At 48.7% G+C, this 15,402-nt stretch overlaps 2 protein-coding genes across 2 annotated transcripts; both read right to left on the bottom strand.

Annotated features, from left to right (window-relative positions):
* Positions 1–572: 572 nt before the first annotated feature.
* EI90DRAFT_2251487 (uncharacterized protein) lies at positions 573–2,210 on the bottom strand. Its single transcript, XM_039052762.1, has 5 exons — positions 2,154–2,210; positions 1,956–2,102; positions 1,393–1,879; positions 1,310–1,341; positions 573–1,230 (listed from the first exon to the last, which is right to left on the bottom strand). The coding sequence occupies exons 2-5, from the start codon at positions 1,992–1,994 to the stop codon at positions 706–708; spliced, it is 1,083 nt and encodes a 360-aa protein (XP_038921145.1). The 5' UTR covers positions 1,995–2,102; positions 2,154–2,210; the 3' UTR covers positions 573–705.
* A 3,720-nt stretch (positions 2,211–5,930) lies between these two features.
* On the bottom strand, positions 5,931–6,941 carry EI90DRAFT_3037063 (uncharacterized protein). Its single transcript, XM_039058747.1, has one exon. It carries the CDS (start codon positions 6,839–6,841, stop codon positions 6,032–6,034), a length of 810 nt encoding a protein of 269 aa, XP_038921144.1. The 5' UTR covers positions 6,842–6,941; the 3' UTR covers positions 5,931–6,031.
* Between the last annotated feature and the right edge of the window lie 8,461 nt (positions 6,942–15,402).

The following is a 15,402-nucleotide window of genomic DNA, read 5'->3' as shown; positions in this document are numbered from 1 at the left end:
CCAATTGAGGTTCCAGTTGATAACTGAGTACTCGGAGGTTTCAGGCTGCATAGATAGGCGTCCACATGTGAGTTTTTGGCCAAACCGGTCATACACAATGCTAGCACCATATGCAGCATCCTTTTTCCAATAGGGTTCCAATTATTCGACGGAAAGTGCTCAAGAGTTTCAGCCCTAGGTAGGTATTCACATATAAGTATTTAACCAAAAATCGCTCATAGGCAACGATAAACTCCGTAGTAAGTGCCAGGGGAGTGCGAGAGGCTCAAGAGGGTGCAATGACAGTATATAGTACCATGACACGAAATATTGTCTATCATGGTGCCCGGTTGGAATGTTTGTCGGGAACAAAGAGAAATAGGACGTCTAGTGGATGCGATGGAGACCCATACCTCTCCATCGTCGATCCAATGTTCTCCCCGATATTGGTAGCCGGCTAGAGATCCTCAGTAATGTATCAAGATGGGAGTTTCATGATAGGCCCAGAGTGATGCTGCATCGTCACTGACGGCGCGACGGCACTCAGACAGACTCTACGCCTGCAACTACTTCATTGACATAGATAAGGGCCATTCTCTTGTAGGCATGCCATTCCATCTAACTTCGAATGTAAAGTTCCTGTATCGCCTCCAAATCCGTCATCCAACAAGTTTCAATGAAGCGAAAATATAAGCGAGCACAGGCTAGAAGCATAAGGGGCCTCAATTAAGAAAACCATCTAGTTTCGCGACCTCTTCGACGTTCCGCAGCAGCTCGTATTCCAACATTCCCTGGAGGTTTCCATCCGAAATAAGGCCCAATGACGTTCCTGGCGAAGATTTCCCCAAATCCAAGCATGACGCCGTTCACGAAGGGTAGGAACATGTTGATCGCTATGGAAGACAATAGGGCGAGTGCCCGAGTTTGGGGCGGAAGGTTTGAATTGAAGATAGCTGAAGTCACAGTTGGCGGGCTGGCAGCTTGAGGTGAGTGTGGGTGGTGTTGATGATGCCGAGAGTGTCTCTCATCCACTCGGTGAGGACGGTGATGATGGTGGTGATGGTGATGCACCGGTGAATCTGGGGGGTTCAGACTTTTATCTTGTGTGGACGGTGAGATATTTTCTGGAAGGGAGGGGAAGGAAGATGCGAGCGAATGAATTTCTTCCCATGTACCAATACGAGATATGTGAGCGTCTTCTTCCTCAGACGCCCCTGAGAATTCATCTTGAGTTTTGCTAGTCGAAGAGGCCTACAAAAATTGGGAACAAAAGCATTAGGGGGTAAGTCGTTCCAGGAATGCGTTCGGCTAGACGAAAAGGTAATCATACCTTGGGTCCCGACTTTGGCACTTCCCCAGAAACTAAGTCTCTCACATCAGCGGGACTAGGTAAAGAGTCTGGCCCATACGTACGAATGTGTTCCGCAATAGCAACCCTCTGTACAGCCTCTGCCGTATCGGAAGTAGCAGCTACGGCCCCTCCTGAACTGACACCCGCAACGAGGGGTCGCTTCGCTTGCTCATTCACAACCTTCTGCGATAACGTTTCATCGGCAGGACTGACAGTCTCCCACCCAGACAACGTCGATTCCTTTTTCTTACTCACAGCAGCCTCTTCCTCGGCTTCGGCTTTCCTTCGTTCCTCCCACTCAGCACGAGTCCTCTCTGCTTTTTCGCGTGCAATGGCAGACTCCGCTCTCCATTGAGCAACTTGACGATTGTACTGTTCCTGCCATGAATCTTCTAAGCCTGTACTAACTTCCGGCTGCTGCTGTGCCGGTGAAACAACAGCACTCGTAGAGGTAGTTTCTTCTGGAGGAGAAAGTCGCTCAGGCGCCGGTTCTGAGGAAGGCGGAGGCGGAGGTTCCGGGAGCCGCGTGAACGAAGTCGCAAGGGCCGACTTCAGAATAGAAAACATTACAATCACTATCATTACTAAAGAGGGACAATAGAACATGGAAAGAAATAGAACGCACCTGAAGGAGTTCCTCGTCTTTTTCGTCCAACCCAGGCATGTTGAACTAACAACAACAAGACGCTCAACAGAACAGAGTTGACGATCTGCAACTCAGTGTGTGCGCTAATCGCCCGGGTGCACGGCAGTGCCAAAGCATTGGAAAACCCTGAGGGTCAGTTCGTTCAAATCTTCTACCCTGGGCTGAGGCAGGGCTTACTTGTGCGTCCGTTGACGTTTCCCTCCACGGGGCCGGAAATTGAGTGCTTTTACGTAAGCAATTTAGTTTTTGCTACTCCTGCACCAACCTCACTAGTTGCTGAAGAGGTTCATAATGCTCGTCTCGGTTACATCATACTTGGTGCACGCCCTCCCATGTTGCACATAGCAGTGTTGCTTGATCCGCTTCCTTCACATGCCTTGCGCATCCCCTGCATGAGTTCTGGTGTTCCCAGTGTTCTGCCCGCGGGCCCAAATGGGCGTAGTTGACTCGTCTGATCTAGGACTCTGAGGGAAATGCATTCGCTAGCCTAGCATCAACTGAAGAAATGCATTCAGACGTGGAAACTCGCTACGCGGAGTTGTTACTCCCCCTTTCGCAATCAAGAAACTTAGGGAGCATTACGCCACTCCCCTGGATATATATGGCCAAATGACGCCAGTCAGGCAGCTCGAGATGAGTTCCCAGGCACGCTGACCGGTCCTTCTTCAGGTTCAATAAATCCTATGCACGTTCTCGTTCCTAGCCAAATTGCCCTCTGGATGACCGATCAGCTAACGGGTGTCTCATCCCAAAGAACCACTAGCCTGGTCACACATCTTTTAGGTTCTATATCACTCGGAAGCTCTTCAAGCATGGTTATGTCACAAACTCGACCGTGTAAATCAAATGATGGCGTGCCCACCAACAGTACTATTCAAGCCGGATTGTGCTTGATCGCGTTGGGAGTCGAACGACTGAAGAACTAGAAGCTCAGTTGATAGCTTCCACAACTCAACCTGGCCGGAATCGCATGTCTCACGTGCATTCGCCATGTGTTATTTCCAAGGGTCCTCCATCCCCTCGGCGAACGGGACAATATCAACAGAACAATTCTCGCTGCTGATCGTCTTTAGTCTTGCTTTGAAACCCATGCGACCGACGACCGTTCCTTGCGGCATCCTGGAAGCTCACAATTCAGGGTCAAAAAAAAAGGTTGAATGCAACCAAACTACGCCAAGCCACTAATGGTCCTATTCCTCCCTTCGTCATTACCGCGGAATGAAAGTACAACAACTTTTTCGTGGGCCCTTCGGCACTTACCGTTTATCCAAGTTGCTCTCCATCCCTGGCTTGTTTGCAGTGATTATCTCCTTTAACGGCCGAAACTTGTCGCTCCACCTCAATTCACACGGCCCAGAAATTGGCTTTCGGCCGTCATCCGATGCGCGCATTATTTCCACACACACTTGTCGAATTAGGGCTAGACCCTCCAGCCCACGACAAAGCCCCGTGGCCACGCCTCGTCATTCGTCAGAAGCGTGTGTTCTTGCTCGGTCCGAATGGCCTCACCTTAATCCATCGAGTCTTTTTTCCTTCCCTTTGTTTTTCTCACAGGAAACATGATAATTATTTTCCGCGGCTCAATCAAACTTCTCTCATCAAGCTACGTAACGTCTGAAAGGGAAAGGCGGCGTGTCCGAAGGATATGTTAGGAAACCAGCTTCCACGAAAAATTTACTTGAAAAAATCCAAAATCCAAAGATATTGCCTATCTTATCTCTTTGGTCCAATCGTGTGTGTTGCATTATAAACCGGTCCGTCGGTCCCTACATCCATTTCAGTCGTCTTCTCGATCTCTCCTCGCACTGTGTTTTTCGCCGTCCACACGCCACCCACCCTGTTCCTAGACTCTCCTTACTCCGGAGCGCGCTTCGGAACAAGTCGTTTCCCTGGAACTAAGTCTGACAAGTGTTATGTCTTCTCTATTGACTTCAGGTGTCACTGACCCGTCACGCACAACTCTATAACCACTCGCTGCTCCACGTTGCACCCGTTCGTATTTTCATCTTGCTTCGAGGGAGAGAGTGAACATGTCTCGGGGTAATTTATCGTTGCTGTTCTCCGATGAGACCTAAGAGTCCGAGGATCGAGCCACAAATCCAGTGGGAAACTGGGGACTGACGCCGAAACTTCGTCTCCTTAGTCAAACTTTCCCAGGAAGCGAAATCGCACATCGCCCGCAAGTGCTGGAACCTTAGCTGTTATTATATTAGATGAAATTCTCCATTTCTTAACCCCCTACGTGAGCAATCAGATAGATAAATGACCCTTAACTTCTCAACAACGATTACTTACAGCCGGGCATCGGCCTACCCCACATACACATTACACGTACATACCTGACAAACTCCCATTTCATTATCCCACAACGTCCTTTTTTTTTTTCTTCCTTCGTTCCTCCACTTCATCTCATCCTTATGAAACCCCCTCCCTCATTCATTTTTATTGTTCTCCAATAATTATTTAACATTCGGCGTTCCAAGGGCTAAGTGCTATGTTTAATGTATCGCCGTGCACGTCGATGAAAATAACCAACGAAACCAACGCGCGAAATATAATATTGCATATAACACACAGCTGCACGCACCGTATATATAATTAATTAATTAAAGCCCGAGGGGCAAGTGATGTCCGTGCATACAGTGCTAGTCATAAGGTCCAGCAAGCACCCAAGCTCGTCATGAGGCCGAGCTATCGACTAAGCATGCGGTCATTCTTAAGCGAACGACCTACCCGTACTGGTACTTAGCCACAGCCAGCTATGTAGGTACGTCTACATCATATGCCAACCCCAGCTATCGATCCACAATATTGATATTCCTCTCACGTCATCTAGCTTATGCATATGATGCATGAGGTATATAGCACTCTCAGACGAATCATCCTTCACGGTCATATCGGGGAAGGGGGGAAGGGGGGAAAGGGGAGATCGTAGATCATATCATATCATATGTGTTGGTATGCATACACGGATTGTGCACACCGGCCGGGGTTTATGCAATAATTTGACCCAGGCGACCAATTTTTAGCTTCATTCATGTCCTTTTCTAGCTAAGGCTGGGTTTCTGGTTCCGGCCTGGGGCCCCATGGTCATACATAAACCTGCCCAGCCTAGGCCTGGATCCATTAGTAAATCCGATCTCGAGTGGTTCATCCCAACATGCCACCATCATCGACTCATGCACAAGATCGAATTAATGTATAAGCCACCTCCCACATGAACACACCTCTCTAAGCTCTAGTGCTCTGTCCAAGCGCACCTTAGGGCTAACTTTAGTCGCAGCTGTAGTAGAAGAATTCGATTCCTTTTTTCGTTTGCTGCAGCCATTGGAAGTTGATGAGAGTGTCACGCATTACTTTGAACAACAACAATTATGGTACAAAAAAGTATGCCGTTCGTGATGAATGGAAGAGACCAGAGCGAGAGAAAAGAGAGAGAAAAGATGTGATGATCGCGTGCGTGCATATTACATTTGCTTGAAGCAAGAAATTATCAAAAAGGTTGTTAAAAAAACCTCGTCGTTGATCAAGAAAGAAGGCAAAAAAAAAAACCTTCATTACCGCACGATTATGATCATGCATCGACCAAGTAGAAACTAGCTGTTGAACGACGAAAGAAAAGTATGTGGCCCCAGCAACAGAAGTGGGGGGGAATAATAAAGCATGCATGGCCAAGCTCGAGGCGCATGATGACAAGACCCAGTCAGGACAGAAAGAAGAGCAAATTGCAGGTAGAAGAAATAAAGTTAAGTATGTCGGAACAAGAGGTTGGAGAAATGTGAAAGCCGTATGAAGGAAAAGAGAAGATAAATATAAAATTGCAGAACGGATGTGAATGACGGAGTCAGAGAAGGAGAAGTTATGGTTATCGGTACGCGCGTGGTGCTTGAGTTGTGTGTAATGCTGATGGCAGTGGATCCAAATTACGAAAAAAAGAAGAGAAAAAATCGAGTGTCGTAGAGCCCAGAAAGCGTGCGAATAACCCGTAGCCCAAAAAAAAAACCATGTTCCCCGCATTTCATCGCCCAACCTCCGATAGTCGCTACGACTAAAACTCAACCCCTGGCAAAATGGAACAACTGTTTCCTCTTCTCCCCCGGCCTAACAGGAATAGGATTCAATGGATATGTGGGCACATAACTCTCCGTGCTGGTTTTTTTCAAATATGCGATCGCCCCCCCAGGTATTGTTGTAGGTCCCATCACATTAATATTCATCGTAAGCTCGGCCGAGTTGACTCGGCTGTGGGAGGGTCGAGTTTTACTGCTACTCAGAGGCATGGCTGTCGCCATAGAATCGGTGGGGGGGTTCGAGAGGTGGCTTGGGTGGTGTTGTGAGGTCGAGGGGAAGTAAGACGTCTGTGGGACGGAGGAAGAAATGGCATTGACGGTGGAAAGGACAGCCTCAGCCGTCCTCTTGCCAAGGCCATTGATAGGGGCACTAAACTGGCGAGAATGACTATGACTATGACGAGAAGGCGAGCATGAAAGGGACTGGGCTTGGGAGTTTGAATGAAATGGAAGTGCAACTTTGAGCAGAAGTGAAGGCGTGCCGTACGCGAATGAAGAACGTTTGGAGGTCGAGTGAAGGGGTTTCGCACCGGCACCAGTGATACTGATACCGTGGGTGCGTGAACGGGAACGGGATTGGGATTGAGGTGACAAATGAGATGCAATGGGAAGAGACATAGACAACTGTTTGGGTGAGGGATACGAATGGGGAGCAGGTGATGTCGGACTTCCCGGTGTCCCTTCAGCATCGGCACCCGCACAAAGTTCATCATCCGCAAGGAGCGGACCTTCAAACTCGGGCTCGAGACCATCGAATCGACTCTTCATTGGCTTGCTGTGTCTCCTAATACCCATCTTCCGCGCCCCATGGTGGTTGTGGCGATGGCGGGGTCGTCCTTTCCCATTCGAACTCCCCTCACTAACGGTCGTCCCTTCACTACTTTCCTCCTTGCGCAAGCGTTCCCTTTCAGCCGCCAGCGCCTCCTTTTTCTGTAACTCCCTCCAAGCCCTCCCTATCGCACCGGAAGACTTGCTCCTTTCAAAAGCGAGAGGATAAGCCCCACCGTAAAGCGCATGAACAAATGTGTGCGGAACAGAAGCGGAAGAAACATGCGTAGGCGAGGGAGGTGGTGGATGTATAGAAGATTGCGTCGTTGTCCGGGACACAGGAGCCATAGCATGGAGAGCAAGTGTATTCAACGACGTTCGTGATCGAGACGTATAAGAAGGTCGTTGTGGTGCCTGCGTCGTCCCTGTCGATAAAGTGTGATCATCCTCGGCAACAGCGTAAATGTCTCCACTCATGCTCCTCGACGGAGGGACCGTAGTCGTCGTCGCGGTGGTGAAATATTTCCTCCCATATCGAAGGCTCTCAAAATAATCCGCGTTTGCCTTGTCAGCATTGAAATACTCCGATCCATCGCCCATCGGTACTTCGCCCGGTGAATCAAACACAATGTTACTCCCCCTCCTCCCATTTCCCATTCTAGGTGACTTGCTCCTAGAAGTAGTAGAAGTAGTCGTGGTAGTCGTAGAGTACCCAATGGCACTGCTGGAGGTAGAGGTCGTAGCAGTAAAGCTACTCCCTTCACCCCAGGAGTGTCCATCGTCGCCCACATAGAAAAACCCAGCCCCTTGCACCGTTTGGCTGTGTAGGTCTTCGAGTCTACACCGCTCTGAGCAATAAAGACTGGGCTCCTGAGTGAGGATAGTGCGTTGTTTGAACATCGTGGTAGGCTTTTCAGGAACAGGCGGTGGTGGCGGTGGAGGTGGGAGGGCCACAGTGGGTACATCTTTCCGTTGTCCTTTTCTCGTGCGGCCAACAGCGGCAACGTTTGTTCGTGGCTTTGTGCCTTTTGATTTATTTGTCGTTGTGGTTGGGTTACTACCACGGTTTACGGGGGGTTGGGAGGGGTTGTTGTTTCCGCCGAGGATAGTGGAATTAGACGGGTTAATGGGGTCAGCGGTATTGCTGTCCTCAACAGGAACTTCGACAAGGACCTGTTCCCGGTTAGGCGGGATGAGCCGGTTACAGACTGGACACCAGGAGGTATCCATTTCTGGACTGTTTGGATTGATGTGGATGTTGAGTTTCCTTTGTGATTTAAAATCACAAGGGTGAAACACGTTCAAAAATGCGAATCTCCCTCAGAGTGGTATCGAGCGGGGTAGTGTTGTGAGGATTATTTTGATGTGGTTGAGGTGGTTGTTAGATTTATCAGCTGCTATTTTGGACGTGAACCGCCGAATGCGAAAAGCCGAGACGACGAAGAGTCAGAAGTTGGAAGAAAGATTGATGACAACACTGTCGACCACAGTCCACAAAGCCGGTGAGGCAGAAAGCAGCGAGAGAGGTCAAGTAGTGATGCGAAAGACGCAAATTAGAAAGAGGGAGGAAAGGAGTAAGCACATCGGAACCTGGAAGGGGGGGGTTATATAATGGTTGAACGACGGACGTACACGGATCTATAGCCCTGGAGACGAGAGTTAAGAGAGGAGGAGGGATGGTCGTCACAGGAGATGAAAGTCCTCTTGGCCTGCGTGGAGATGGTCGAGCGTTTGTGAAGGGCTCAAAGCGGGGGAGGGCCAGAAAGCCCGTTGCAGATTATATTAGGGAAATTGAATAGCGTCTGGACCGAGGGGACCGAGGACAGAGCCTGCGACAGGGAGGTAGGCGGCTTTAACGCTGTTGAGCGCGATGAAGGACGCGACTTGCACGATGAAGGAGAAAGATGGAGAGAAAGGAAAAGCAAAGAAAAAACCAAAGGAGAGTGAAAAGCAGCGCGAGGCCAATAAATAATACAACGATCACTCAGGAAGGTAAATACACAGTCACGTGCCACGATCTAGATGCGGACCCATAAATTGAATTTCGGCTATTCCATCGCGCAAAGATTCAATACAATTAGGACGATATCGGGATCGGACCGATAACACACGAAACAAACATACAATTAAATTAATAAATTAATAAATTAAATTTAAAAATAAAAAATATTAAAATGAGTTTTGAAAGAATAGCTTTTGTGAATGAAAATATGATAAATAAAATAAATGACAGTTTATAAAAATGGACCCCCGGATTTGACCAACACGTGTTATATAAAGTTGAAATCGATTCTCCGTGCCTGCCCCGAGGGGAAATTACAAAATAACCATATGTCCCTTGCACAGGTGACACCTATACACATCGTCAAAACAACGAGGCGAGCGCTTGCAGGGGCGTTAATAGCGGTCCAGCTTCACCCCGCCTAACCTTTTTACGTCGAAAGCCATGGATCATCCCTCCCGAATATGCACGCAGCTGTGCTGCTGGGGAGCGAAACTCCGAACGGGGATGGCGAGCATCCGGTCTGTGAAAGGGTCCCATGCATGTACATCTGTTTGCTATGTACTGTCAAATGATTTACTGATAGCGACTGTGCTGTCCGATGCGAGAGATCAGCGAACATGAACATTGAAACCGTGGGGAAATAGAATCCAAGATCCACCAGGAAGGGTCCGGGTCCGGCAGGTAATTGCATTATAGACGCATTGCTCGAGTTGTTGCAGGTGCTGGCAGTACGTGCTCACTAGCGCGAGCTCCCTGCATATTGGATCGCGCGCGATTTATCCCCACTACCTTCGACTACTCGCGATCCCTGAAATACTTGAAGCTTCCTGCATCTCCCGCATTCAAATCCTGTCTTCTCCGATTCGCATGGGCGCGATGACGATTTCACGCTCACTAGTCGACAGAGTACTTGACTGGGATCTTTAATCCGCTCAGGCTACTATCTCATTAATATACCCGAGCGGCAATTCGCTCCTTCGTTTGATCTAAGAGGCTGGCGCTTCGAAGATATTGCAATAATTGGCATCTCATATCCTTCCCGCGTTAGTGATCGCAAGCTGCTCGTCAGCGTGTGCAGTTGGGACCTGGGTTCCCACACTTCCCCACAACAATATAATCAGTATATGCTGATTGACGACTACACTATTCTCGTAACTAACAAATGCTGCACCACCCAACTGGACTGCGAACCCCAGCTACTAACCCATCACCAACGTGATGACCAACGAATCCCAAAAAAACTTCATTTTCTTTTCTCCCTTCTCAACCAATCACAATCACTGCGCCGACCTACCGAATCCGCCCGTCCAAGTAAAGAAAAATCCCTCTCGTGATGATCATCATCATGAACTTCCAATAATCAAGATCGCTGCAGACAACTGGTTTCATGCAACAGCTCAGCACGTAGCCAGGCTTAGCTAGGTTTCATCATCTTTTGAGTTTTTTCTGCTGATAAATCCCTCGGTCGCGGTACATGTCTCACCGCAGGTAACAATTTGGAACGGAACAATAATTGCATTGCACATGGTATCACCATCAATCCAATCCAATGAGCATCTCCTCTTGCCAGTATATAGATCATCATCAAGAGCAGCAAATACGGTAGGTGGTCAAAAGGCTCGTGAATTTCGATCGAACCGACAAGTTGAATTATTGTGCTACTTCGAGTTCTTCGAGACGGCCTCATATATATGTATGGTAACTCTACCCCAGATCATGCACCTCTACGAGCTGCAAGTAGTGGGGCCTGGGATTTCGTCCGGCTCGGCCGAAACATGTCCTTCAATCGACCACGACCCATAATTGATCGATCTAGCCCTTTTGCGAGACATAGTACATACTATAGCGAACATTCAGCGGTCAGCTGGCAGCAGCAGCAGCAGCAGCAGCAGCAGGAACAGAAGATAGTTTGAATAGTTGCAATATCAGCGCACACTAGCACTGAGCTGGATATGAAAGCGAAGTTTGGTTCGGCATATATAAAATATTACCACCTCAAGATCAGTAACTGGTTCTCTTTACAAATTTCCCCCAGTTCTTCGTTCGAGGAATCCGACGGAAGGTGACATATATGTCCCGTACTACGCGCGGCCTGAACTTTGAACTTCCTACCTGATGCCCAAGTGTCCAAATGAGGAGCTTAACGGTGGTAGTCAGTCAGCAAGACCGCCGCGGTGTCCGGACATATGCATATATCACATACTAAACATGGCCATGGCCACACACGCCTTCATCCACACTGTTGTCCTTTTACGCATGCGACAAGGCACAATACTTGGTAACAGAACCCGGGGCCAGCGCCATAAACGGAAACTTATTGTGCAGGATCCTATGACCACCCCTCCAATCATTGCTCACGCGGACTTTGGTCCACGCGCGGTAACATAGCACTCGGTAGCAGATAGCTATATTAGCGGTAGTGCGGTAGTGCGGGTTCGCTGTCATCTCGCTTGCTTGCAATTGTCACCCCTCGCGCTTTCGGTCATTAGCTCGTAAGAGTAGCCGGTGCAGCATACATGCTATGTACCGCTTGTGATTTAGGTACCTCGTTATAGGAACGTGCGGTACGCCTGCGATATTTAAGCCATGCATAGCTAACCGCAGTACTGAAGGGGACATGTCGAGTCGTGTGATCGCGGTCACTTATATCGGTGCAAATGCTCGATCGCGTTATGAATATAGATCAAGAGATAAGCTTTCAGCAGCATGGACGACTGGATATTTACGTACACGTACGATCAGTACAGCAGGCTAGCTGTACTCCGGCTATATCCCCAACAATGCCCTGTACAGCTGTCCTTATCTCGTACATAGACCATTGGCATGGCCTTGAAGTGCATGGAGACACAAACACCGATCGCCGAGTGCGCACGGCAACTTCCTCAGACAGATCAGGAACTGAGCCCTCGGATCGATCCATGCTGCTGATGCATGCGCACGCTCGCTGCTCCGGCTTTTAGAGTTTATCGGGCTTCGGCTAATCGCATCCTTCATATCCTTACGTGGTCCCTTTGACCGAACACCAGGGCAAACTGCACCACAACTCCGTTATAATCACCCTCCGCTGCGGTGCAAGCATACCGAACATAACGCAAATTCCTAGCACAGCTAGCTTCGTTCCAATGCGTGGCATCACATCAGGTAAAGATGCGAAATTTTAATCTGACAAGATGAGGAAGAGTCAGATCAGCTGTCGGTGGGGGCGGGACATACTGGCAGGGAATCTACTGGCATTGATATTAACACCCCTAAGCCGAACAGCCGCAACAGTCATGGTCACGAGTACGATTTAGACCCATGCTGGACTTTCCGATATTAGCTTGCGCGGGCGTAGTGCGACCTGGGTAGGCAACTGAAAAGATGCGCCCATCGAGTGCGGATCTGGGGGTCCGCAGCATATAGAATTCAACTAGCGCTCGCATTTTCACCGCCTCGGATCACAGGTACCTGGTTAAGCACTGTCAGGTGGTCATGTCTATGCTGCCATGGACATATGGCCGAGCCAATGGGATTTAGCACTATCAATACGCAGGATTACACACGGTGGCATTGTCCAATGCCGTGCGTGGCGGCTGCCCGGGCCATCAACACGCAGCCACTCTCGACTCCAACGCCGAAAATGACAATTCCTCCATGCGTATCATATCGGACTCACATTACTTGCTTGCGCGCTCGATCAAATTCAAATACATAGCTTCGATGAGTTCCCGTAGGAGCAGCTCCTTTTGAAAACACATATGCCACATTGGGGGGGGGGGGGGGGGATCCGGGAGATGAAATCATTCATGAGAAGTATGGGGTGCTGTCGCCGTACTCGCAATCAATCATGACAAAAACCAAAGAATAGGCGCGCATGCAGGGTTGTGTTTGCAGGGCAAGCTCCGGGCCCTGGCGCTCTCACGAGATGACCGAAAAATGTCATGGACAAACTGACCGATCACAGTCTGGTATTGCTATGGCCACTAGCTTCTAACGATTGAAACCGTACGCCTATTCTGACGGTATTCTGATTCTTACAGACGTACTACAGTACGAACTGGTTCAATTGAGGAGCTTGGGGCTGTGTGACACAATTCTGCCATCCTCCCATCCATGCACTCTGCTCTCGCGATCGCCCCGTCGGGTTCTTAACGACCTCCTTATGTCCTATAGTGGTATCACTATTCTCGCGCTGCAGATGCCATCAATATTTCTGCATGTGTGTGTGTGACACGATCATGCAGTCTCAAACCGGATCCACATTTTGGTGGCATCATGTCCCAAACACAACCAACATCATCAATTCTGTGTAGCACTACTATGCAATAACCCCGCATCATTATAGATGCAAACAAAAATGCGTGCTCTCACTACGGCCATATCATATCACATTGCCGCCGCGTACTTCCCCGTCGTCACGACGGAGTACGGGGTTGCCACTGAATCTATTTTCCCTACATGCATTGCATGTTACGCCTATCAAGTGCATGAATAATTTATGCCAAAGTTCGCTGACCCACAGCCACCTTCCATCAAACAACTTCTTGGGCACAGCACGTATTGCAGGCCGGTGACGTTAAGCTGTGGTTCCGTTTGCTTACTGTAGGTAAACGTAATGTAAACGGACGATAGTCCAAACGGCACGGCTTTGGCGCGGCTAAGCAATCTAGCTCGTTTCAACATTCCTGCTGCTAGTCTAGTGCTGGTTGTTGATTTTGTTACCTCACGCGCCGATAGATATCATCTAATCAAATACGTCGTTGACTGCTGCAAGGCCTCTCGGCTCATGTAACTTTTCCGGAAGGAACGGATAGGAATGCATAGTATATCCGATACTCGTAAAGATATTAACCAGTCACTCGTAATTTGCGGTAATCCTGGGATCAAACGAAAAACGGTGAATTTCCAGCTGGTTCGCTGGACATCCCTAGCTCTGTAGAATACGATAGCCGGCATTCGACGATAGACCGACCAATTGAACCCCTATAGGTTTCATGAAGCGACGGTGATGAATTTTCCCGTCATGCTTCATCACGCTCCTGTCCGAGCTATCAGCTACTATCAATGCTGCCAGCCAAGCCAGTATAGTTGCTTCCTGCTCGGCCGAACTACACAGTAAGTGCTTTGACAATACTACTACGACTGGCAATTCCTACTTGAGGGACCTCGCATGACCCTGTATTGGAATTCCAGTTGCCTGGCATGAACGTCCCAACCTTGCCGTATATGGTTTGCCTCATATAGTTCCCTAGGATTGCCGATAACACTGGTCAGCGTAGCAGCAACCAGATACAGTATGTATCGCATTACAATCGTTACTGTACATACATACAATCCGGTACCGGTCGCGTAGCTCCCACACACCAAACGACCAGGTGTTCAAACAAAATAGGGCTTGACAGCCCTGACTATCCGAATCTGGTTATTTCTTACATATAAGGCCACGCGCGTAACTGCCCCTTTGCGATAACGCAGCTCCCTCATTCGATTGGCACGAACACTTAAATACGTCCACATGTAACATACTACGTAGAATAGCTATCAGATAGCGCTTACGCACGCATTACTCCTACAAGCCTAGTAACTCTGATCATCTGACCCTGACACCCGTACTAGTGGCAGCTGACCATCATTCATAAAACAGGACTGCGAAAAAAAAAAGAAAACCCACTGAACAACCACCCCCTTTTTTTTCCATTCTAAACGCCTACACGTGTTGCATATTATTGTCAACGTGTATGTTCCCTGGGGAGCCACATGAAATGCATACAACGAGCTATTCATTCCACGACAGTATATTGGTTGGGGAAGGGGGGGGGTGTTCAGTAACCACCAAAGTGTTGCTTCTTCGAGGGGCTGGTTCAAGCGGCAAACTCCTAAACTACCCTGATTATCATATTTCGGTAATTAAAAAAAAAACTGACAAACCCCCCTTCGCTTCTTTTGGCTTGCCGGCGGGGGGGCCCCACATGAGCCATGAGCATACGTATGCTGGCAAACGGGGACGCAAAGAGGATAGTGACAGATGGTGACATTAACACTTAATATAATCTTGTATGGTTGCTTTCTCTGCATGGTGATCACATAATACGAATTGCTGCATCTTGTGATCACTTTCATATGCTGTAGATACGTCTTGTGCGCGCGCGTCCAGAGGTCAGGGGACATTCCTTGGAAAAGTAGCAGGATAGATTAGTGACATGGGTACGGCTAGCGACATCGCTAGCTGCCCGCGTTGTTGAACCGCTGATGGATGTATGACTAAGACGGCCGCTTAGGATCCCAGAGTGAGTTAACCGTGCTTTGTGAATATGATAATGATATACACTTTGTTTGTTTGTTTTTGGTTGGCGATGTAAACACGGAGCCGCCTGACATTTATCCCTTCGCCTTCGCCTTTTTGTTGGTTTGTTGGATTCTGTTCTTCTCGGGTGCAACACGGTGATCCTTTTTATTTCGCTCGCTTAGGAGTGAGAACTCTCTCTGATCGACTCTGATGGCGCCGGCGTAGTGGTACATAACTTGCTAGACGAACGTTGGATCCGACACGTTGTGTGGCAATTAATACATAGCTATAGGTTAGGATCTGGATATTTTTTTTTGA

The sequence above is a fragment of the Cantharellus anzutake genome, assembly GCF_015039405.1.
Source record: "Cantharellus anzutake strain C23 chromosome Unknown EI90scaffold_6, whole genome shotgun sequence".
In the NCBI taxonomy this organism is placed as follows: domain Eukaryota; kingdom Fungi; phylum Basidiomycota; class Agaricomycetes; order Cantharellales; family Hydnaceae; genus Cantharellus; species Cantharellus anzutake.
This window is presented reverse-complemented; position numbering and strand designations above follow the sequence as displayed.

Bases quoted from the DNA above. Each gene is read 5' to 3' on its own strand.
- EI90DRAFT_3037063 (XM_039058747.1), bottom strand. From the start codon at position 6,841: ATGGGTATTAGGAGACACAGCAAGCCAATGAAGAGTCGATTCGATGGT.
- EI90DRAFT_2251487 (XM_039052762.1), bottom strand. From the start codon at position 1,994: ATGCCTGGGTTGGACGAAAAAGACGAGGAACTCCTTCAG. The intron at 1,880-1,955 runs GTGCGTTCTATT...TCTATTCTGAAG, and splicing joins AAGACGAGGAACTCCTTCAG to TCGGCCCTTGCGACTTCGTT. The intron at 1,231-1,309 runs GTATGATTACCT...CAATTTTTGTAG, and splicing joins TGCCAAAGTCGGGACCCAAG to GCCTCTTCGACTAGCAAAAC.